General features: G+C 47.5%; 2 protein-coding genes across 3 annotated transcripts in view; both read left to right on the top strand.

Moving 5' to 3' along the window:
• Positions 1-10,263, top strand: part of LOC105476825 (bleomycin hydrolase) — a 52,694-nt gene extending 42,431 nt beyond the window's left edge. Inside the window, exon 12 of the mRNA XM_011733053.3 lies at positions 2,577-10,263. Coding sequence (XP_011731355.1) covers positions 2,577-2,728 — 152 coding nt within the window. The 3' untranslated portion in view covers positions 2,729-10,263. The remainder of the gene's footprint in view (positions 1-2,576) is intronic.
• A 4,971-nt stretch (positions 10,264-15,234) lies between these two features.
• The window catches only part of LOC105476813 (solute carrier family 6 member 4), a 41,563-nt gene continuing 33,769 nt past the window's right edge, over positions 15,235-23,028 (top strand). Inside the window, exon 1 of one of the 2 annotated variants that reach the window (XM_011733027.2) lies at positions 15,235-15,483. The gene's annotated coding sequence lies outside the window, so the exon portion shown is untranslated. Of the gene's footprint in view, positions 15,484-18,452; positions 18,629-23,028 lie in introns of those variants that run through there. The other variant, XM_011733034.2, reaches the window with a different exon arrangement.

The raw sequence follows: 23,028 nt of genomic DNA, 5'->3' as shown, positions 1-23,028 counted from the left end.
GTCTGTGGCCCAGCAGCCCATTCTTGTTAAATATATGGACTTCAGTCTCTCACGTTAATTTTGCTCTTCTTATTAGCAATGGCTTGGGTAAAGCATTTTTTTCCAATTTAAGTTTTTTTGGAGATCCGTTCCTGAAAGAACAGATTTGTTTGTTTTTGTTTTTTTAACTTTCAATCGTTTTGGGGGAACAGGTGGGTTTTGGTTACATGGATAAGTTATTTAGTGGTGATTTCCGGGACTTTGGTGCACCCGGCACCTGAGCAGTGTACACTGGTATGTCGTCTTTGTTTTATGCCTCCACCCCTCCCACTCTTCCATCCTGAGTGCCCAAAGTCCATTATGTCATTCTTATGCCTTTGCATCCTCATGGCTTCGCTCCAACTTATATAAGTGAGAACATATGATATTTAGTTTTCCATTCTTGAGTTACTTCATTTAGAATCATGGTCTCTAGCTCCATCCAAGTTGCTACAAAATACATTATTTTTTTTCCTTTTTATGGCTGAGTGTAATATTCCACAATATGTAAATGTCACATTTTCTTTATCCACTCGTTGGTTGATGGGCACTTAGGTTGGGTCCATGTTTTTGCAATTGTGAATGGTGCTGCTATAAGCATGCGTGTGTGCAGGTGTCTTTTTCATTTAATGACCTCTTTTCCTTTGGGTAGATACCCAGTAGAGGGATTGCTGGATCGAATGGTAGATCATTAGTTCTTTAAGAAATCTCCATACTGTTTTCCTTAGTGTTTGTACTAGTTTATATTCCCACCAGCAGTATAAAAGTGTTCCCTTTTCACCACATCCACGCCAACATCTATAATTTTTTTGCTTTTTAATTATGGCCATTCTTGCAGGAGTAAGGTGGTATCACATTGTGGTTTTAATTTGCATTTCTCTGATAATTAGTGATATTGAGCATTTTTTCATGTGTTTGTTGGCTGTTTGTGTATCTTCTTTTTTTTTTTTTTTTTTTTTTTTTTTTTTTTTTTTTTTTTTTTTTTGAGACGGAGTCTCGCTGTGTCTCCCAGGCTGGAGTGCAGTGGCGTGATCTCGGCTCACTGCAAGCTCCGCCTCCCGGGTTCACGCCATTCTCCCGCCTCAGCCTCCCAAGTAGCTGAGACTACAGGCGCCCGCCACCACGCCCGGCTAGTTTTTTTTTGTATTTTTAGTAGAGACGGGGTTTCACCATGTTAGCCAGGATAGTCTCGATCTCCTGACCTCGTGATCCACCCGCCTCGGCCTCCCAAAGTGCTGGGATTACAGGCTTGAGCCACCGCGCCCGGCCTGTTTGTGTATCTTCTTTTCCAGATTGTCTATTCATGTCCTTTGCCCATTTTTTGGTGAGATTTTTTTTTTTTCTTGCCAATTTGTTTGAGTTCCTTGTAGACTCTGGGTGTTAGTCCTTTGTCGAATTCATGGTTTGTGAAGATTTTCTACCACTTTGTGGGTTGTCTGTTTACACTGCTATTTCTCTTGCTGTGCAGAAGGCTTTTAGTTTAATTAGGTCCCATTTATTTATGTTTTTGTTGCATTTGCTTTTGGGGTCTTAGTCGTGAATTCTTTGCCTAAGCCAATGTCTAGAAGAGTTTTTCCAGTGTTATCTTCTAGAACTTGTATTGGTTTCAGGTTTTAGATTTCAGCCTTTGACCATCCTGAGTTGATTTTTGTGTAAGGTGAGAGATGAGGATCTGGTTTCTGAAGGGGAATTTGTGTTGGCCTAGTGGAGCCTGAGATGCAGGTTAATCCTCCTTATGGAAGACGACGATTACTAGGATGGGTACCCGATGACACCACACTTTTTCTCTCAGCTGAGCTCTCAACCTTAAATGGGGCATTAGTGCCAGGACACCTCTGTATAGTCCTAACCCACTGGAGAGGCCTTCCTAAGGAGAACAGGTTAAGCAGATGTCTCATTCTTCTAGTTCTGCCTGATCCTCATCATAGATTTCCTCCTAGGAAAGCAAGGACTGCTTGATCATTTCACTCCCACAGTATCATCTGCAAATAAGTGCGTATCTAGGAATGATGACATGACCCTATCAAAATGCTCACAGCAGCCTACCTGATTGTTGTAGGAGTGTGTGATAGAAAGGAATGGGGGAGAACAGCCATTGACACTGGTAGGGTAAGAAGGGAAATGGGGTGCTTGCCCTTCTGACCCTAGAAATTTATGCCCTAGATGTGGCTGTATGAATGAGAAGTTTTTCTGCCTCCCTACTAGTATACAGGTAGTCATTCACCATCACCAAGGCAGCTGAGGAACAGAGCAGCAGCACAGGATCTGGTGTTAGCCTTGGGTCCAAGGCTCAGCTCCAAACCTCACCATGTGACCTGAGCACATCACCTAGTTACTCTAAGACCCAGTTTTCTAATTTTTCTAAAAATAGAGCCATGCCTGTCCTGTCTGCTTCACAGAATTGCTAATAAGGTTTTAAATTAAATGAAATTTACAGATGGGAAAGCTGAAAAATATGTATGAATATCAGTTTTGTAAAAGGTTTATCCTACAAAAAGGGTTTCTGCTCTTTGCCCCTTGCCGTCTGTACTCATAAGTCTTCTGTTTTTTTTCTCCAGGTTACCTGTGCATGACAGATGAGTGGTTCTCTGAGTATGTCTACGAAGTGGTGGTGGACAGGAAGCATGTCCCTGAAGAGGTGCTAGCTGTGTTAGAGCAGGAACCCATTGTCCTGCCAGCGTGGGACCCCATGGGAGCTTTGGCTGAGTGATACTGCCTCCAGCTCTTTCCTCCTTCCATGGAACCTGACGTAGCTGCAAAGGACAGATCCAGGGACTGAAGCCAAAGTTATGCAAGGGACTATGTGTTGCCACAGGACGCAGTCAGATTTCCAGTCTCCACCAGGAACCTCTTTGGGAAGTGTGGTTTATGCTGAAACAGAATACTCTTAAAGAAAAAAAGGAGGGGGAAAGATCAGGTCATACTCTCTACTCTCCTCATCTCTAACAGCTCAGGATCTCTTAGCATTTTAATCAGATGTAATTGTTTGTCTTTAACTGTCAAAAAGTTTGGTTCTGTGTCTGTGTTTTAATAAGACAAGAGAGGATGAGCGATTGAGGTGTATGGAGAGAAAACAGACCTAATGCTCCTTGTTCCTAGAGTAGAGTGGAGGGAAGGTGGCCTAAGAATTGAGCTCTCGGAACTGCATGCTGCTGGACAGTATCACTGTCTTTCTTAGATGGCAGTCACTGAATTCCATTTTTTCAAGGTAATTTCTGGTGCCTCTAATAGCCCAAAAATGGGAGGTTGATTGGGTCTGACATGATTCCTTCCTGTTCTGAACTGTGGGGTGCACATCTCTGCTTGAGTCAGGTTTGAGTAGAGGCTTAGAGACAGTTGGGTGAGAACAACCAAAATCTTATCATGGTCTCAGTTACAATCATTAGGGGGAGCTCTAGCCAAATGGTTTAACTTCTGCCTTTGGAACTGGGGATTGGGTGGGCAGGAAAAGGTGATATCCATTCTTTCTGATAACTAGACGGTGCTGAGAAGCTTTTGAATAAAAACTTTGCTAAATGAAAATAAGCTGATTTATGGGATCTGTCTAAGAAGTGTTTGTTTAACTACAAAAGAAAGCAGCCAGGTGGCTGGCTCATGTTCTTGAAAGTGAAAAACAGGAAAAGGGCTTTTCCCTCCTCATCTTCTCTGCAAGATGTGTGCTCTTTCCCAGACTGCCGGTTCTCACCGGCATCTGCAAAGGGCTTCCAAGTGCCTGTTTAAGGACTGTTCCCTACCATGTAAATGTTCTGCCCAGATCCAGGGTCCCTGCAAGGGTGGGGAGTGAGGCTCTGTTGGGCCCAGCCTTAGAATAGGTCAGTAAGTTATCTTACTGAGATTGGCCCACCCTTTCAAGAACAAGGGTGAAATAGAAGACATTTTCACAAAAAAACTGAGTTTGCCCCAACAGAAGGGAAGTGATCATATGGAAGGGTTGAAATGTATCAAGGAATGTAGAATAAAGAACATGATTGTTATGTGGATCAGCTACACAAAAAGCAACTATAGATGAGTCTTACAGGGTTTGAAAAAAGGTGAAACTAAAATCCATGAAGGTAGCAGATAACTAGGGAGGGGAGGTAATAGGAATGAACATACTCTAAGATCCTTGTGTCTTGCAGGAAGAAGATAAATACATTGTTTAACTTCAGACTTTGGTATGTAAACATGTGTGCCAAAAACTTCTGTAGTATCTACTAAAAATAAGCAGAGGATACAGTTTCCAGTCAAGAATAAATAGAATGGAAAAATGCAGTCAGTCCATAAGAAGACAAGATAGGGTAGAGAAAGAAAAGGCAGGACAAATAGAGCATCCAAAATAAGATACTAGAGAGAAATCTAAATGTGCCAATAATTATATGTAAATGGACTAAATGTTCCAGGAAAAAAAAAAAAAAAGCCAAACTGGATTTTTAAAAGAAATCCAGCCATATGTGATGACAAGAGAGAGACATAGGCAACCTAGAATATAAGAAAGGATGGAAAAGATACATCAGGCAGATACTAACCAAAATAAAACTGAGAAGTTATATTCATAACCCACAAAATTAAGGCCACTCCGAATAACGAAACAGACGGTCTAATTCCAGGGTATGCTATTTGCATAACTGTAATGTGAATGTCCTCCCTAGAGCTGTGGAACACCGCAGCCCTGGAAACAGGCCTTAAGACAAGAAGCATTACTACAGATAGAACCACTACATAATGATACGCTTACCCAATTCTTCAGAAAAACATAAAGATTCTAAGTTACGTACCTAATAACATTGCCTCAAAATATGTAAAACAAAAACAGCCATATGGAAAAATAAGAAATCCAACATCATAGTGGGAGATTTTAATATACTTCACATAGACCAAGCAACAAAAAATTCAGGTAAGTATGTAAGAGATTTAAGCATTTAGCGAGTTTGGTAAAATGGACATGTGTAGAAGACCACATCTTCATCCTGAAAGCGCAGATGTGTGGAAACCAATGACCGAGCATGAACCTGTTTAAAAAAAAAAATGCATCTAACAACTGCACTTTCATGTTGGTCACATATGGAACTTTTTCAAAAATTGACCACACGCTGAACAGTAGAGTCAACCTCAACAAATTTGAAAAGGTTGTTGCCACGTAGACCACACTCCAACCACAGTGCAATTAAGTTAGAAACCAAAATTAAAAGATTACAAGATGACCTCTGTATGTTTAGAAATTAACTGATGGGTCCAAGAAGAAATCATGAAGAAAATTTAACCTGAACAATAATAAAAATATGTAAAAATGAGGGATGTAGCTACAACAGTAATTTAAAAATTTTACAGCATTAAATTAATGTTACATTAATGTATTAAGATTACAGAATTTTATAGTTCTGAATAATAGAATAATGTAAATTATTCTAAATCTAAATATAAAAATTATGCTAGGATGTAATAAAGGCTGAAAATTGAGCTAAACATCTGTTTCAAGAAATTAGAACAGCAAAATAAACCTAAAGAAAGTAGATATGCACAGAAATTAAGCATGCCGTCAACAAAGCCAGAAGAAGTTGGTTCTTTTAAAGAAAAGTTGACAAATATTTTTTAAGTACACATGGAATTAAAAGGATATTATAGATGCTGCAAATATTAGAAAAATATTAGAAAACTAGAAGATACCCTCAAAGCAACAGTAAAGGAATTTGTTTAGAAGACAAATCCACAAGCTTGGCAAGGCCAGGAGAGGAGTCAATGAAATATTTAAACCCAGAAAGCAGATGCAGACCTTGGAAGATTTAGCAGAGCTGAAAAACTTGAATTTCACTGAGCCCTGGTGGAGAAAGCCAGTGATGAGCAAATCGGTTTACAGTGCATCATCCCCCGAAAAGTGCAGATACGGTAGCAACAGAAAGCATGACTTCTGGAATTGGGTGTGAAGGGAGGGTTACCAAAGGGCTGAATGTCTGTTGGGTCCCCTTCCATACCCACCAGCTTGGTGACTGCCCTTCCTCCGTTCATCAGCCCATTAGAGAGAGAAAAAGTATAGGTGTCAGGTGAATCTCCAAGGGGATTAAATGAGCATTTACATTCTGAATCTTCTTGCCATCCTTGGCTCCTAGAACTCTAGTAGCCAGGAAGTTGGAAGTCTTCTCAGGAGCAACTTGATTAGCTCAATAGGCAAGATGTAAAAAATGACTTTATGGCCTAAAGAATGATTTTATGAGGGTGGTATAACCCTGATAAGGATAGTGGAAAAAATACATGTAAACCTCACCCATAAACATAGATGCAAAGTCCTAAACCAAATGCAGCAATATGTAAAAAAGATAATCTTCATTACCAAATACTTAATAAAATCCATTTTGTAAATGAAATTAGGATCCAGAGGGGAGAATTGAAGCATGGTGGGTTTATCTTCTCTGCTAAACGATCAGGGAAATGGGCTGAAGTTGTAGCTAGAGGTCTCAGTTGGAAGAAACTGCTACTATTTGGGTGACGAATGAGGAAATGGGAAGGCATGGAGTTGTCTTTTGCTTTAACTCCGAATCTTAAGTGTCACCAGAGGAGAGCTTCATGACTGTGGCCTCTGGGAAGTCCCGGCCTGAGTAATGGTGACCCTACATGTCCAAGAAGCCAAGACATGATAATGAGACATGCCTTCAGGATGTGGTGTGGCCCCATCTGCTTGCCTTGGCTTGTCCGTAAAGAGCAACTTAATTCTAATTTGCTGTTGGCAGCACCAGGGCACTCGTACTTGAAGTCCCGTTACTCCAGTGTGCGGGTGGGCACCGCTGTCCGCTGTGGCTCTGGTTAGTCATTTGTTAAATTAGATTCCACTTTTTAAAGTAATTCCAGATGAGCATGGTCATATTTAGGACAACTTCTCCAAAACGAGTAAGTCTTTTAAGTTCTACTTGCACACATTGAATGACAGGTACACACAGCCTCTCACTGTGGCCCCTGCCCACCTGTCCACACTCGACTTACTCCCCTTCTTGTACACTCTGCTTCGGCCAACCACTGACCACCTCCCACCCTGTCCCGCACTTTGTCCCTCAGACACACCATGCTCATCTCCAACTCCTTGCTGTTCCTCCTTGCTGTTCCTTCTACCTAAAGCTCTTCCCTCAGATCTTTGCATGGCTGGCTTCTCATTCGGGTCACGCCTTCAGTGTCAAGGCCATCTCTGACCACCTTATCTAGGGAGCCAACTTCCTCCTCCCCCTGCCTCTGCCACCTCCATGCTGTTACAGGGTCTATTTTATTCACAGCACTTACCACTTTCTGGAGGTACCGATGTATTTATATGTGTATTGTCTGTTTTCCCCAAAGTCAGTTACTCCCTGTCAGCTCCCAGGGGCGGGAACCTTGTCCTACTAGTGACTGTATTCTCAGTGCCTGGCTCATAAGAAATATAGGGTAGGCTGACACTGAGCACACCCTCCATTCTGACAGCTATAATTAATGAACAGTTTTTACATAGACATGAAGTCAGCTTCACTGTAACTTGCTCAGTAGGGACAACTAGAACGAGAACAAAGCCCCCGGAGATCTTTGTATTCCAACATTTCACATTAAGGTCTCAATTTCATTTCATGCAGGTGCGTGGCAGCGGGGAGAATAGGTAGGGAGAGAACAACAGAGGCTTACCTGGCTTCCTCACTGCTTGAACCTTCAAATCAGCCCAACACAATGGGAAGACCAGGGCCTTTGGACTCAGATATGCTGGCCTTGCCACTTGGCAACCATGTAAGTGCTTATACCTGGCAAGCCTGTATAAATGTGGAGAAGCTACTTAACCTCTCTGAGCCTCCATTTCCGTACTTCCTTTGTTGAAAAACAATATTAAAATTTATTCACTTTGTGAGGCCGAGATGGGCGGATCACAAGGTCAAGAGATTGAGATCATCTGGCCAACATGGTGAAACCCTGTCTCTACTAAAAATACAAAAATTAGCTGGGCGTGGTGTTGCACACCTGTAGTCCCAGCTACTTGGGAGGCTGAGGCAGGAGAATCGCTTGAACCCAGGAGGCAGAGGTTTCAGTGAGCTGAGATCACACCACCGCACTCCAGCCTGAATGACAGAGCGAGACTCCATCTCAAAAAAAAAATTATTAAACATGAGAACTCAGCCTGAAAAGGAGGAAAACCGTAATTTAGTTTTTGATAACATATATAGTTATCCAAAAATAATACCAGTTTATATTGCATATTTCCCATATGGTAGAAAAGAGACAGAAGATAATTCATATAATGTACCCAGCAGAGGCTCAATAAATGGCAGCTTTTATTAAAAACAGTTCTCATGGAGCTTCTTCAATGTGTCCAGTGTTGTGGGAGCCCCTCTAGGAGTTGAAACGATTCGCTTCTCTCCAACCAAATTAGTCATTTACTAGGGAAAATAACATGTTTATGCGTGAACCAGTTGAAAAAGAAGGTGACTTTATATGAGAGAGGTCTTCCAGTAAACTCCGTAATAATTGTGAAAGGGCTTGACGTTGGAGAAGGAAACGTGCTGACTGGTTTTAAAGTAACTTCAACCCACAGTGAACACAGACATCAAGGGTGAGGGTGATCAGCTCACCAAGAAGAAAGTAAGGGAAGCCCTTCCTAGACGGAGAGACACAAGTTACCCTGAAGTTTGCTGAGAAGAAGAAGAGCCAAAGAGAGGGTGAGTGTCTTATAAACTTGAGCAGGAGAAAGAAAAATGGAAATGGGATACAGGAGAGAGGATTGGCTTCAGGAGCTGGGAGCAGAGGGCTTGAGTTCTGAGTGGGTCTAACTCTTTGATCAAGTCTTGAGCAAAGCCTTGGACTTCACCTCTTGGCTCCCAGCATCTTTGCTAATAAATAGGAAAAAAAATGTACTCCTTAAGTGAACAGCACTGGTGATGTGCAATGTGGCAACATTAGTGGGGTAGTACGTCTGCTGTAACATGGAGCTGAGCTCCTTTGAACTCCCTAGGGCTCCTCCCTCCTTTGTGAGACGCCTGAGGCCCCTTAGAACATCTTTTTTCCACTTCTCCTTTTCTTTCTTTTCCCTCCCTTCCACCCTTACCCCTTTCTTTCTTTGCCTTTTATAATTTAAAAAATGCTTTTCTGAAAAAGTTTCATAAAAATATCACCTGTACATGGCAAATATGTAAATAGTATAGCAGGGTAGACGTTGACAAAGGGGGTTTCCTTCCACCCTAATACCCTCTTCTTCCAAGGCACCTACTGTTCCCAGTCTCTTCTGTGCACTTACAGATTTCAATACACATATCAGCCCCCATGCCTCGCCCTCAACAAATTGGAGTAACACCTGTTCTGTACATTTTTTCCCTCCATTTATAATAAATCTTGAGAACTTCCCCAGATCAGCCCATAGAACTGCCTTACTCTTTTTACCTGCTGCATGGTACTCCATTGGTGGATATGCTCCTGGGGCCCTGGTTTTATGGCATGAAGTCTGGTAAGACTCAGAGGCATTTTCCAAGCCCTTCATTGCCAGTGTGTACATTGATGGAGGCTGCTGTGCGCCCACACAGTGATAGGTGTTGAGGCATGGAGACAGGCAGCAAGCACCCTGTCCCTTGGGAACCCAGAGTCTAGGAAATTCGGAGAGGGACCAATGTGCTCCAACAGCTCTGTGTGTGTACAGGGCGGTGGGGCCCTCCCTGGTTCTCTGTGCTTCTGGCGTCAACATCTCCACCAAGGTGGAAGGGAAAAACAGCTGCCCTCCAGAGTGTGGCCCTGGCTGATGCAGTCAGGGAAGGGAATCCCCTAGGGAGGAAGTAGAAATCATAAACCCTTAAGGAAGGAGACCACTACTTCTCCTGCTGCCCACCTCCCCCTCTCCACCTTCCCCCTGCCGCCCCTGGCCCACGCCTAGTTTATAAGACAGAAGAAAATGAAAAAAGCAAAAAGTCAAAAAAAAAAAAAAAAACCAGAAGTAAGATAAATAGCCAGATGGCCTTGACACCACCTGGTCCTGGTGGTTAAAAAATAATAATAATAATAATATAATAATAATATCAACCCCTGACCTAAACTACTTGTGTTATCTGTAAATTCCAGACATTGTATGAGGAAGCATTGCAAAACTTTCTGTTCTGTTAGCTGATGTATGTAGCCCCCAGCCACGTTCTCCACGCTTGCTTGATCTATCACGACCCTTTCACGTGTGCCCCTTAGAGTTGTAAGCCCTTGAAAGGGCCAGGAATTTCTTTTTCAGGGAGTTCAGTTCTTGAGACATGAGTCCGCTGATGCTCCCAGCTGAATAAACCACTTCCTTCTTCAGCCCGGTGTCTGAGGGTTTTTGTCTCCGGTTTGTCTTGCTACACCCTGGCTCACAGAGATTGCAGCTAGATCGTGGGGTAGTCACAGTATCTGTAAAGTCTGGGGGTCACCTACAACCTTGATTTCTCCTCATGTGTGAGTGTCCTTCAAGCTGGGCCTTTCCACATCAGCCACTCCCACCTTTCCCCCTCTTTTAGAAAAAGTTCTCCATGAAGTCTGAATATACAATGAGTTAAGCAAGGGTAGCAATGGAAACTTACGTCGACGCTAATCTGAAAAATACTTCCTGATTTTAAACAATTATGACTGTGCCTCTCAATGGGGTTGTGGAAGCAGCAGGGGCGCCCCTGGTGAAGACTGAGGGAGTCAATTATGGGCCTTAGAAAGCGCTTTAAAAGTCTTATTGTTGTTGGCATTAGCATTTGCCCAGCAAATGCTTCTGGGAGGGTTTGGGGTGCTATCATAGAGTGGGTGGTGTGGTGAGGCTGCTGCCATAACACGTGATAAGAGATAACGGGAGTTCAAGTGGAGAGGACAGTGCGGCTGGGGAGAGGGAGGTGGGAGACCGGGTGATGGGGTGCTAGGAGGAGGGTTTAGCAAAGGCAGAAGGCTCTGAAGGAATATGGGGGGAAGGAGCTAGGAAAAGTGACCAATGACAAAATGAACCTACTTCCAAATGTTTCTGGCCTTCCTTAGGGCCGAACCTGATCTGTTCCTCTCCCACACCCCCGGCATTCCCAAAGGGACCTTGCTTGGAGCTCCCTTTAGCTTGCTTCATCTGGATGGGGTGGGCCTGCTAGGGGCTCCCATGGAGACCTCTGTAGAGAGGAGCCCAAGGTTCCCAGTGGCAGCAAGTCCTGCCTTGGAGGTGCCACTGAACATGAATGTAGAGTCACCAAAACCACGCCAGGTCCCAGGAAAAACTGGGGGTGTCGGGGAGGCGCTGGTGGGAATGGAGCAAGACGACACTCTAAGGACAGAATACTGTCAGCATTTTCCTGGGCCTGAGAAAAAGCCCACAAGGAGGGGTGGGCCTCCTTCTTCCTTTATTGTATAAACAGGGCAGAGGCAGGACAGACAGATGGCACCAAAGGCTTCCGGAGGGAGATCACGGGATTCACATGGTTGGGTCCTGGCTGGCTCCACCGAGGACTCACTGCTGGCCTTTGAGACTCCCAGTAAGTGGGTTTTCTTGGCGGTGTTTGGGGCAGGTGTAAATATTTATGTGCTCCTTACCTCTCAAAGCGAAAGCCTACGTTTATTCTGAGCCCCAGAGCAGCTTCTAAGCCCCACTATTTCTGGGCTCAAGCAGGTGAACAAAGAAAAACATTGCCGTGCGGTGATCGCCTGGCAGCCTCTTCCCAGCTGCCCAGGACCTATCGCCCTTGACATCTCCATGGCTGTCCCTATACATCACCAGCACCAAGCTTCCCAGGTGCCTGCTGGGTTTCTGGCTTGCATCCCTTCCCTGCGGCCACCCGCTGACACCTGCATTCACATTCTAAGGAACCCCAACCACCACGACGCTCCCCGCTGTTTGTTACCTGAAGCGCACGCAGGTCATAGATATTAGATATTAGATTCTTCCTCTGCTTCCCTCCTGTCGCGCTCAGGGCTCCCTCTTGCCTTCCACGCCCAGGATAGGGTCTCCCAGCCTCCCCAGGTCTCTGAAGCAACAAAGGTTGTGACTTCCTCATGCTGTCAGGCTCAGGCTGGGAAGGAGCGGCCCAGAGGTGGGGGAGGCACGGGTGCGGGGCTGCCCCTTCCCGGGCGGTGGACGCTGAAACCTGTCCACCTGAATTGGAGGCGGGGAGGGGCAGTCGACTGACCGCCTGGCAGGGGAGCACGGTGCGGGTTCAGAGGGAGGGAGTGGGAGGCCGGAGAAGGACAAGGCGCTTGTGGCGATGAGTGGAAGGCAGAGCGGGGCTGCTCCAGTGGGTAGAAGGGCTGGCTCTGTGGAGGTGAGGACCTGCGGGTGGGCCTGTCCTTTCTGTGGGATGGTGCCTAGGGCAGGAGAAAGAGAAACACCTGTTTAAAGAGAGGGGCAGGGTCTGGACCAATTGTGTGCGGACTGTGCCAGGGAGGCAGGGGGAATCAGGGTGGGGCCGTCTGTGTAATTCTAATGTCGTTTGCTAATGGTGGGTGCCTGCAGCCAGGGAGCAAGAGAGGAGGAGATGGGATCACTCGGCCAGACAGAGGATGGGTCGAAGGCCCCCTTGGAGGAAGGGCCCAGCGCACAGGGCCTGCAAGGAGTTGGTCCCTTCCCCACCCACAGCTGGGCAGTGCCCACTGAAATCATCCTCCCTACTTTGCAGACAGAGACACAAAGGCCAGACAGCTTGAGGTTAAGGAGCTCGGCCAAGCCCACACGACTGTACAGGGTGGGGGCCGGGATTTGACCCAGGTCCACAGGGTGCCCACTCTCTAGGCAGCACCCGCACAGAACAGGGCAGTGCCGTAGGGAGGGGCTGCGCGCTGGGCAGGAATGGATGTTCGGCTAGAAAGAATCTAGAAGGAAGGCCAGGAGTAATGAGGTCAAGTTCACGAGACTGCACAGTTAAGAAGTATTAAGTCACACTGGACAGACCTGGTCTTGGTGGCCAAGCGCTAAAGTCACCCCTGCCGCCGTCCTGGCGCCTCTTCCCAGCGCCCCTGCCCCCCTCCTTTGGCCCTCCTGGAAACAGCACCTCGCGTTTTTTGTTGCCCTTGCCTATAGGGCACAAACATGCTCATTCAAGAACGAGAACTAGGGGCCGGGCGCGGTGGCTCAAGTCTGTAATCCCAGCACTTTGGGAGGCCGAGACGGGCGGATCATGAGGTCAGGAGATCGAGACTATCCTGGCTAACACGGTGAAACCCCGTCTCTACTTAAAAAAAATACAAAAAACTAGCCGGGCGAGGTGGCGGGCGCCTGTAGTCCCAGCTACTCGGGAGGCTGAGGCGGGAGAATGGCGTAAACCCGGGAGGCGGAGCTTGCAGTGAGCTGAGATCCTGCCACTGCACCCCAGCCTGGGCGACAGAGCGAGACTCCGTCTAAAAAAAAAAAAAAAAAAAAAAAGAACGAGAAGTGGAACGTGGGAGGCAGCAGACAACTGTGTTCATCTGAAAGGAGGAGCCCCCACCCCCATGCAGGTGCTGCCCCTGGGGATGAAATTCCCAAGCTTGTTGGGGAATCCCCCGCCTGGCGTTGCCGCTCTGAATGCCAGCACCTAACCCCCTAATGTCCCTGCTGCAGCCCTCCCAGCATCTCCCTGTACCCCTCCTAGGATCTCCCCTGCACCTCCCATTATCCTCCCTACACCCCCCAGCATCCCCCCTGCAGCCTCCCAGCATCTCCCCTGCACCCCCAGCATCCCCCCTGCAGCCCTTTCAGCATCCCCCTGCACCCCTCCCAGGATCTCCCTTGCATCCCCATTATCTCCCCTGCACCCCTCTCAGTATCCCCCCGCACCTCCATTATCCCCCCTGCACCCCTTGCGGAATCCCCCCTGCACCCCCCAGTATTCCCCCTGCAGCCCCCCCCCAGCATCTCCCCCGCACCGCTCAGCATCCCCCCTGCAGCCCTTCCAGCAACCCCCTGCATCCCTCCCAGGATCTCCCCTGCAACCCCATTATCCCCCCTGCACCCCTCGCGGCATCCCCCTACACCCCCCAACATACCCTCTGCACCCCCCGGAATCCCCCCTGCACCCCTCCAGCATTCCCCTTGCACCCTCCCAGTATCCCCCTGCATCCCGGGCTCCAAGCCTCCCGCCCACCTTGCGGTCCCCGCCCTGGCGTCTAGGTGGCACCAGAATCCCGCGCGGACTCCTCCCGCTGGGTGCCGCCCTCGCTTGCCCATGGTTGTCCAGCTCAGTCCCCCTCTAGACGCTCAGCCCAACCGGCCGCACAGTTTTCAGGGGTCAGTTCCTCCAAGTACAAGGGGCTGTGGCTTCTCTGGAGCTGCAAACTTGTTACTGCTATTTCCTTTCGGTCTTCTACTTCCTATCGTTCCTGGCCTCTTCTTGGGGAGAGGTAGAGCCTTCTCCTCTCTGCCTCAGGGACAACCCAAAGCAAGTACTGCATGTGCCCTTTTTAAAGTTTTAAATAATTTTAGCAAAAAGGGTATTAACATTAAATCCATTTTTAAACTTTTTGAAAAAAAATTATCAAAATAACATGCACATGGTTCAAAACAATAGGCTCCTGCTGGGCGCTTTCAGATAATTCAAATTGTCACCCAGGTTTGAGTGCAGCGGCTCCATCACGGCTCACTGCAGCCTCGACCTCCTGGGCTCAGCTGATCCTCCACCTCAGCCTCCTGAGTAGCTGGGACCACAGGTGCGGGCAACCACGCCCGGTTAATTAAAAAAAATTTTTTTTTTCTAGAGATAGGGTCTTGCTGTGTTGCCCAGGCTAGTCTCGAATTCCTGGGCTCAAGCGATCCTCCCCCGCCTCAGCCTCCCAAAGCACTGTGCTCCGTTTTGACGCAGCTTTGAACAGTAGCTGGTTAACAAAATGAGAACCAGTTCTTCATTCCTTCATTGTGGAAGTCTTTATTGTGAGACTCTGGGGACAGAGAGGAATTAGACAAGGCTAAGCTGAACTCACATCCCAGCAGTCAGATAAACGCATGGGTACCAAGTACTGTTAACGTCCCAGGAAGAAAAAGCAGGTTTCGGGATGGGGGCGATGGGGAGGTGTTGGAGGTCAAGAGGAAGCGGCACCAGCAGACCCCTATGTGCCGTTCTGGGGGAGGGGGGCGGCAGGGGAGGCGCATACCCCGTGCCCCGTTGTGCAGCCTCCCCCCTCCCGCAAAGTTAAAGAGCAGGAAAGTCAGGATTCCTCGCTCGGCCCTGCCCTACCCTGCCTGCTGCTTCGCGCTCCGCTCCTCCCTGCGAGCGTGTGTGTGTCGGGGGTCCCTCCCCTCCTGGCGCTGGGGTCGGGCGCGCACCCCGCCCAGTAGCGCGGCCCCTCCCGGGCGAGCGCAACCCCATCCAGCGGGAGCGCCGAGCCGCGGCCGCGGGGAAGCATTAAGTTTATTCGCCTCAAAGTGACGCAAAAATTCTTCAAGAGCTCTTTGGCGGCGGCTATCTACAGATCAGACCATGTGAGGGGCCGCGGGTACAAATACGGCCGCGCGGGCGCCCCTCCGCACAGCCAGCGCTGCCCGGTGCCTCGAGGGCGCGAGGCCCGGCCGCCTCCCCAGCCTGGGACCAGCCTCCCGGCACAGCCCTGCAGGTGGGTCCGCTTTTCCTCTCCGCCTCGAACCCACGTTTCTTTCCAGAACTTCTTCCCCGCCTCAGGGAGGGGGAGAGAACCGCTGCGCCTCACCGCCCGGCGAGGAGGCGAGGACGTGTATGCGCCCCAGCGGTGGGCGCCGGATCCTGGCCCTGCGCCCTCCAAGCTCAGCAAGAGCCAGAGCTGAAGCGGACCGGCCGGGGTGGGGGACGAGGAACGTGGAGTGCTCAAAGGAGCCTGGGGGGCGGGCGTAGGGGGTTCCTTTGTGGTTGCAGTGGCTTTGCAACCTCTTGAGGACCCCCGAAAGACCCCTTAAAGAGGGTCTTGAGCAAAGTGCTGCCCTGCGCTTTGGGAAAAGTTGCTTTCGTTTCAACTCATGGTTTAGGTTTGATCTTTACTTTACTGTCATCGCGTGCAGGTGGCTTTATGCAAAGGGAGAGTTCTGGTTGACACAAATGCCCGGATAGCTAGAGAAATCTCTGAGTGGCGCTTAAGTGGGCCCAGTCTCCGCGCGCTTGGGTGGTTTCACTGTCAGAGCTGAGGCGCGCTCAGACATCTCACAGGCCATTCAGAATTTATGTGTAACTCCAACTGCAATGACTGTGCTGCGTGGTTGAAGGGTATAACCATCATTTGCTTGAAAATTGTGTACATTCAAATTTGTTCTTGAAAAAAAAAAGCTCTCTGGAGCTCGAGAGTGGATTTGGGTCTTGGGCTAAGGAGCAGATTTTCTTCTGAACTGGGGCTTTTGCATATTGAATTGTTCCTTTTCCATTTGGGACTCTGAAGAATTTGAGAGGGGTAGAATTTCTGAATCAGACATTGCAAAGGCTTTGTGTGTGTATTTTTACGATCAGTTTTGTCCAGAAAAGTGAACCAGGTCAATGGATTATTTATGAGCCTGCTAGCTAACTCTCATCATAGGAAGACGAGATCAAATATTTAATGTGTTTTGCCTTCAGTTACATAGGAAAAATGTCTAAGAAGGTGACATTGGGACTTGTGTTTAATGAAACAGAGAACTGTGGGCAGCGTCAGTGTTGGGTTTTTAGGAGGGCAGGGAGCACACAGCTTTGACTCTTTGTCCCATTACTTGCTTCTGTGAAGCCACTGAGGCCCCAGGGTTTGGATTTTCCTACCACGCACTCGGGTTGCAGTGACCGTTCCAGCATGGATGAGTGAGACGCAGGTTCTTAGGAAGTTTGTGTAAATTGAGCCACTTGGGGCATGGGCTTTTCTATTTTCTTTCTTTCTTTTTCCCACTAAAGAACAGATTGGAACTGCTTCGCAGTTAATCAAAAGTTCCCTCAACACTCTGGTGATCCATCTAAGACCTCTCAGAGATGTAACCACCAACACAGATATTCAAACACATTTTTTCCAATCTGGTTGTTTAAGAAATATATGTATACTAGGAGTGGGATAGAGGGAATAATGTTGATGTTTTAATGGAATCCGAAAGACCTCAGGAATTCCTCTTGGGGGATGTTTAGAGTCGTCTGAGCATTTTGATGAAACTTGGAGAGGCATGTTGAAGAGTTTTGCAAATGGGTGAGGTGCCTGAAGAATGGGGATGCTTGGCTGGAGGGGGGGTTAGGAGCATGGATCAGTCTCTTTCTTACAGCAGGTGCTTGCTTCCTAAACACCCTGGATGTCCCCTGCCAAACAGAAACACAGGTAACTCCAGACATTAAGCCAATACGTGGCGGCTCCTTCTGCTTCCTACTTGTGGAATGAATGGTATAATTGGAGAGAACATAGAAGGCAGGGTTTCCTGAAGAAGCTTAATTTTAATTTGACTTCATGAATCAACAGGATATGGTCATGACTTGACTTTTTCTAAAGATGTCTGGACAGTCAGAGCAAACATTATACAGTCATTTTTGGCTGTTGTTGAGAAGGTAACTCAGACCTTAATTATTCCCAGTAACACATCAGCTCCTCGTGGTCCTCAGCTCTAAATGAGGGGCTATGAGGAGGCCTGCCTAACACGATGTCCGAGTCCCCTCCAACTCACTCTGCAACTGTGACCCTAACCTCTCCACTTGAAGAAAACACGAGTTGAAACGATGGTGCAAAAATGCTGCAGGGCTAGTACTCTCTACCCAGAGATCACCTTCAAATCAGGGTCTCCTGGGGATCCCCTCGGGTTTCACTCTAAGGCAGAGGCTGTGCATACTCTGACACACGTGAGTTAAGCCCCGCACCTTAACCACATCCAACCAACAGGGGCCCAATAACCCCCCAGCCGCCCAAATGCCCTTTGCAAGATGCCCAGGGTGCGGTGAGGTAGAAACAGCCCCCAGGCAGCACAAATTTGGGCTGCGCCGATTTTCCTGTCCAGTCCCTGGGCTACTGACAGCCGCCTGCACTCCCCTGAGGTTTGCAGTGTTCATGGAATATACGTGGGTGTGGAGCGAAACCTCTCATAAAAGTGCCTGTTTGTCCACACTGGGACAAGTGAGGCACACTCCCTTGCTCTTACAGAGAATCTGTTTCTGGGCTTGGGCAAAATGACATTCCAAGGAAAGAAAACTCCCATCTTTCTAGGAGGAATCCAGGGGAAAACATGAAACTAGCCTTTCATAGAAACCTGGCATCAATGATCTTCCCTGAGCAGAAAGGCAAATTGCTCTTCTAGGGTGTGCACGGGCTCCACCATCGGCCTGCACAGCCCGGTGTTTCCAGGTGGAGCTCACCGTGCTGACTTTGGTTCACATTCAGAAATGTTGGTCCCTGCAGCGGCTGGTCCCTTCAGCCTGACTTTTGTTCGCTCTGGGTGACTGGGAAGATAAAGGCTCATTTACTGAATGTCAACAACGTGCTTTTAAATGGGAGCAAGTGTTTTCCCAGCCCTGTGTCTAATGAGGTGACAAAATGAGTAGTGATAAAGTGGGTGTGAGGCAGTCTGACTGTCTTATTATTATTTCCATCTTTCCTTTGGCCCCCCTGGAACCTGGCAGCAGCTCCCCAGCTTCCATCCCAACTGTGAACCAAGGGGATTTGTTAATGGGATTTAAGCCACAGGCTCTTTAGCACCCAGGACTGGACGGACCTCCATTAATCCCAGAAGCCCCTGGGCTGCAAAAGGAGAGACGCACCCCAGTGATGTGGAGACACAGAGGCAATGTCCCAGGGCCTTCAGGTACTGAGGAGTGACAGACGGGTCTGTCTCCTGGGAGGGTCTCCTGGGATGGTGAAGTCAAGTTCTTCAGGTACATTATTTGAGGTAGGGAGGGCAGAGGTGACAGGAGGGGTTGTGACGAGACCAGGTGGTGATCTGGGCAAGCACTTCTCAGCCACGTTGGGGACACAGCGAGCCCGTTGTGCGCTTCGGGAGAGCCCAGAGCCCCAGGCTGGGTGGGCAGCCGGTGGGAGGGGGCAAGTACATAGGCCTTTGCCATCCTGGGTTTTGGTGTGATCTTTCTGTGTGGATACCAGGAAGAAAGTGCATTTCATTTCCTTTGTTACTGAACTGTCAAATAAAATAAGCCGATTTGTTTTCTCTAAGGGGCCAAGAATTAGAGAGTGTGAGACCCGGAAGGACCAGGGAGGGGTTCTGCTCCCCGTAGCTCTGTGTGTGGCTGGCTCGAGCTCGCCCACAGCTCATGAGGACAGAGCCAGGCCTGGAACTTGAGACTCTTGTACTTTCACTCTCTTCTCTTCCCTCCGTAATGGTGGGCATGTCGTCTTTAAAAGGCGAATCAAATTAGCTTGCCCTTTCTCGTGTTTCAGTGTTTCAGGAGAGGGGAGCTGGGCCGAAGGAACAGAGAGGGAGGAGCCTGGAGGGGAGAGGGGAGATAAGCTATTCTGGCCAGCAGGGAGCTTTGGCTGACTGGAAGTTTCCCAGCACTGGCTGAGGGCTAGAATTATTTTTTCTTTTGAAAATGTTCAACTGAAAAATCAGAGATATGGTCCATTTTCCCCAGTTAACATTTTGCCAATTTGTGTACAAAGTCACTCTAATTATGCATAGATCTAATTTTTGCATATGCAGTATATATATAATTTGATATGTGTAATATGTAAAATCATTAATATTATTATGCCTTTTATATATTTGTATATATACATACAGCTATATATCATGTATATATAGATATATAGTATATATAATCTGTACATACAGATATATATAGTGTATATCTGTATATATACAGATATATATACACTCTCTCTATATATAGGTTCAACTAATATATATAGTTGAACCTTTGAGAGTTTGCAGACTTCCAGATACTTCTTCCTTAAATACTTCAGCATACATTTCCAACAAACAAGGACCTTCTGGTACATAACCACAGCGCCATGTTCATGCTGGGGAAACTGGAGATGGATACAATACTATTATCACACATACAGCTCATATTCCCATTTCCCCCACTGTCTCAGTGATGTCCTTTTTAGCTTACAGTGTTACTTTGTGAGACTGTAAACTAGGGGTCAGAAAGCTTTTCTTGCTCTCATCTCAGTGCATATCTGAGAACTAGATTGATGCAATGGTGTGTGAGGATGAACTGATTTTTCGTGAGTGTCCCCAACTGTGTGACTCACACTAAAGCACATCTCAGAAATGTTTGACCTAAGAGTAGAGGCACCGTTGAGCAGCAACACCCAAACTCCAAACACCTTGTGGCTGAAGAGGTGGCCGCACGTGGCCTCCACGCCCCCTCTCCACCTGGATGCACCCCTCTCCTCCAGCAGCCTCACCTCACCTGACCTCACCTCTCCTTCTCCCCTCCATGCCCCGCCCAGAGAAATGGGCCAGTTTCTCCTCTCTTTTCTCTTCTCCACTCCCATTTTATTTTGTAATTCCACTTCAAACCTGTTTTTCCCCGCTTCCCTCTTCCACCTTGCTAAGCAGCCACAGGTAAATCCACCCTTATTTCATAGCACCCTCTCCCTGGGGCTTTTTCCCTCTTCTCCCTGTCTTGGGTCCCTTTGTGGGCCCAATCATGTCTGTTTTACACAAAGGTAATCTTAGTAATATACCCGTACAAAGGAAAAGAGAAGCTGTGTGTGGACATGTTCCCATGTGTTTTATCTTGATTTTTACTTATTGCATAAATTGTATTTATCACAACAGTAAAGGAGTGTTTAGAAGGTGTAAGTGACACTCGTAATCCTGCTTAATCTAACACATCACCTGTTTTGAGTTTCTCAAGTCTCTTTCCCAGCCTCGTCCACATTTAAATATACTACGGTAACAGAGTAAAAGCAGTTTTGTTTTCTGCAAAAAGTTGTAAGTTGTGAAATTATGTGTCACAAGTAATTCATGTCATCAACTTCTTCTTCTTTTTTCTTTTTTTTCTTTTTTTTTTTTTTTGAGACGGAGTTTTGCTCTTGTTGCCCAGGCTGGAGTGCAATGGCCCGATCTCGGCTCACCACAGCCTCTGCCTCCTGGGTTTAAGCGATTCTCCTGCCTCAGCCTCCCAAGTAGCTGGGATTACAGGCATGCGCCACCACGCCTGGATAATTTTTGTATTTTTAGTAGATACGGGGTTTCTCCATGTTGATCAGGCTGGTCTCAAACTCCTGACCTCAGGTAATCCACCCGCCTCGGCCTCCCAAAGTGATGGGATTACAGGCATGAGCCACTGCACCTGGCCCATGTCATCAACCTCTAAAGAACTTGGGCTGGGCGCAGTGGCTTATGCCTGTAATCACAGCACTTTGGGAGGCTGAGGCAGGAGGATTACTGGAGTCCAGGAGTTCAAGACCAGCCTGGGCAACATAGGGAGACCTCATCTCTGTTGTGTATTTTTAAATTGAACAACAAACAAAACTAAAGACCTCAAAAGTGCCTAAAAGACACCTCCATGGAATCTGTACAAGGATCTCCCTGCTCCTTGTTCTTCTTTCCTTAAATTTAGTTTTCCTTAAGAACCAAAAAGAAGGTTAAAATAAAGAAAGAAAGAACTTCGGATCAGTCTCATTGTCAACCCCCTCCCCACCCCTACACCGTCTTGTAGCACTTAACAATGCTGTGTTCATCACAGCTTTCATTTCAGATGCTTTAGTTTACCACGTTTATTTCTGTGGGTGGGAAATATATTCTAAGTTCCAAACCGCCAGCTCACAGATGAACATTCGGAGCCCAGGCCGCTGATGGGTGTGCCTGCCAGTACTTGTTTCAAAGTCTGAAAGCCCATCCTGGGCTCTTTAATCCTAGGCATGCCAGTCTTTTCCTGTCCATAGTCCATGAAAATGATTTTAAGGCAGCCCTCCTCCTCTGCTACCAAGATGCATGCCAGTCTTCCTGGCGGGAGGGGCAGGGAGGGGTAGGGTCCCTTAGAATAGAACCCTGATCCTATTTGACTTAACTCCAGGGAGGAGGGAAAGAGCAGCACCTCACATGGAGCTCAGATCTGTTGACACCCTTGCCCAGCCAGGAAACCGAAAACAAGCCCTCCGTGCTGACAGCTGTACAGGGCCTGCTCCAGTCTGCAAGTATTTGGACTCAGGGACGTGCAGCCATAGCCCCTGCTTCCAGAGGAACACAAAGCAAATGTACTTAAAAGGATAACTAATGATACCTGGTAATCAATGGCGAGTGACAAATGAGAATCGAGTAGAAAGAGTGTATTTTGGGCTGGAGTGGTGAGAGGAGGTGGATAGAAGTTTATGCCAGGCCTTGGAGGGTGCAGGATAATTAGAGGAAGGGAAGCTACAGGGTGGGGACGCACACGGCACTGTTGGTGCCTACTGGCCCCTTAGTAACCTGCAGTATTTGTTAAAAACTGCAGATCCCTGAGTGCCCACGTGGATCTGTTGAATTAGAATCTCTGGGAGAGCAGCCCAGGAGTCTGTTTCCCAGGTGGCCCCAAGCACTGATTGAGAGAAACAAGCATGACCCATTGAGGCCCGTGCTGGGAGCCAGAGATCACTTAAATCTCAAGTCTCGTGGGCCTTAGTTTCCCTGACTAGGGTGTGAAGTAGAAAGGCAGAATGGGTTGCGGATGTGTGGTGGTGATACTGACATCAACTCACTGTCATTGATTGATGCTTCCCTGTGCTAGACACTGAGTTAAGCATGTGTCATACTTTCATTCCCATGACAGCCTTTAGGAAGTAGCAGTTTTAACAGTCTGCTTTTACACAGGCGGAAATGGAAGCTAAGAGAGGTTAAGTGACCTACTCAAAGTCACACAGCCAGTAAGTGGTGGACCAGGGATTCCAGTGCAGACCTGAAACAGAAAGGAGAGCTATGGGTTATGAACATAGGAACTAATGAAGGATGACTCTGGAAGGAAGTTAGTCTGGGCTTAACTGTTTATGTTCACTGGAGGAGACTGTTCATGTCTGCTATGCCAAATTCATTTCTTTCTAGTAAAGTCAAAATTAATCCAGTGTCCTTTTGGCCAGCCTCTCGGGGGGCTCTTAACCCCATCACAAGGGGCAAATCCTCTAGATTTTATACTCTGTGTAGAGAGAAGCCCAGGGCTATCCTCTCCCAGGCAGGGAAAGTTCTGGACAGAGATTCTTTTCCTTTCTCATGGTAACAGGCCCAAATGGCCCTGAGAATTTTATCCTACTTAATTCCTC

The sequence above is a fragment of the Macaca nemestrina genome, chromosome 17, assembly GCF_043159975.1.
Source record: "Macaca nemestrina isolate mMacNem1 chromosome 17, mMacNem.hap1, whole genome shotgun sequence".
In the NCBI taxonomy this organism is placed as follows: Eukaryota; Metazoa; Chordata; class Mammalia; order Primates; family Cercopithecidae; genus Macaca; species Macaca nemestrina.
Note: the sequence above shows the minus strand (reverse complement) of the source record. Positions and strands in the feature narration are given on the sequence as shown.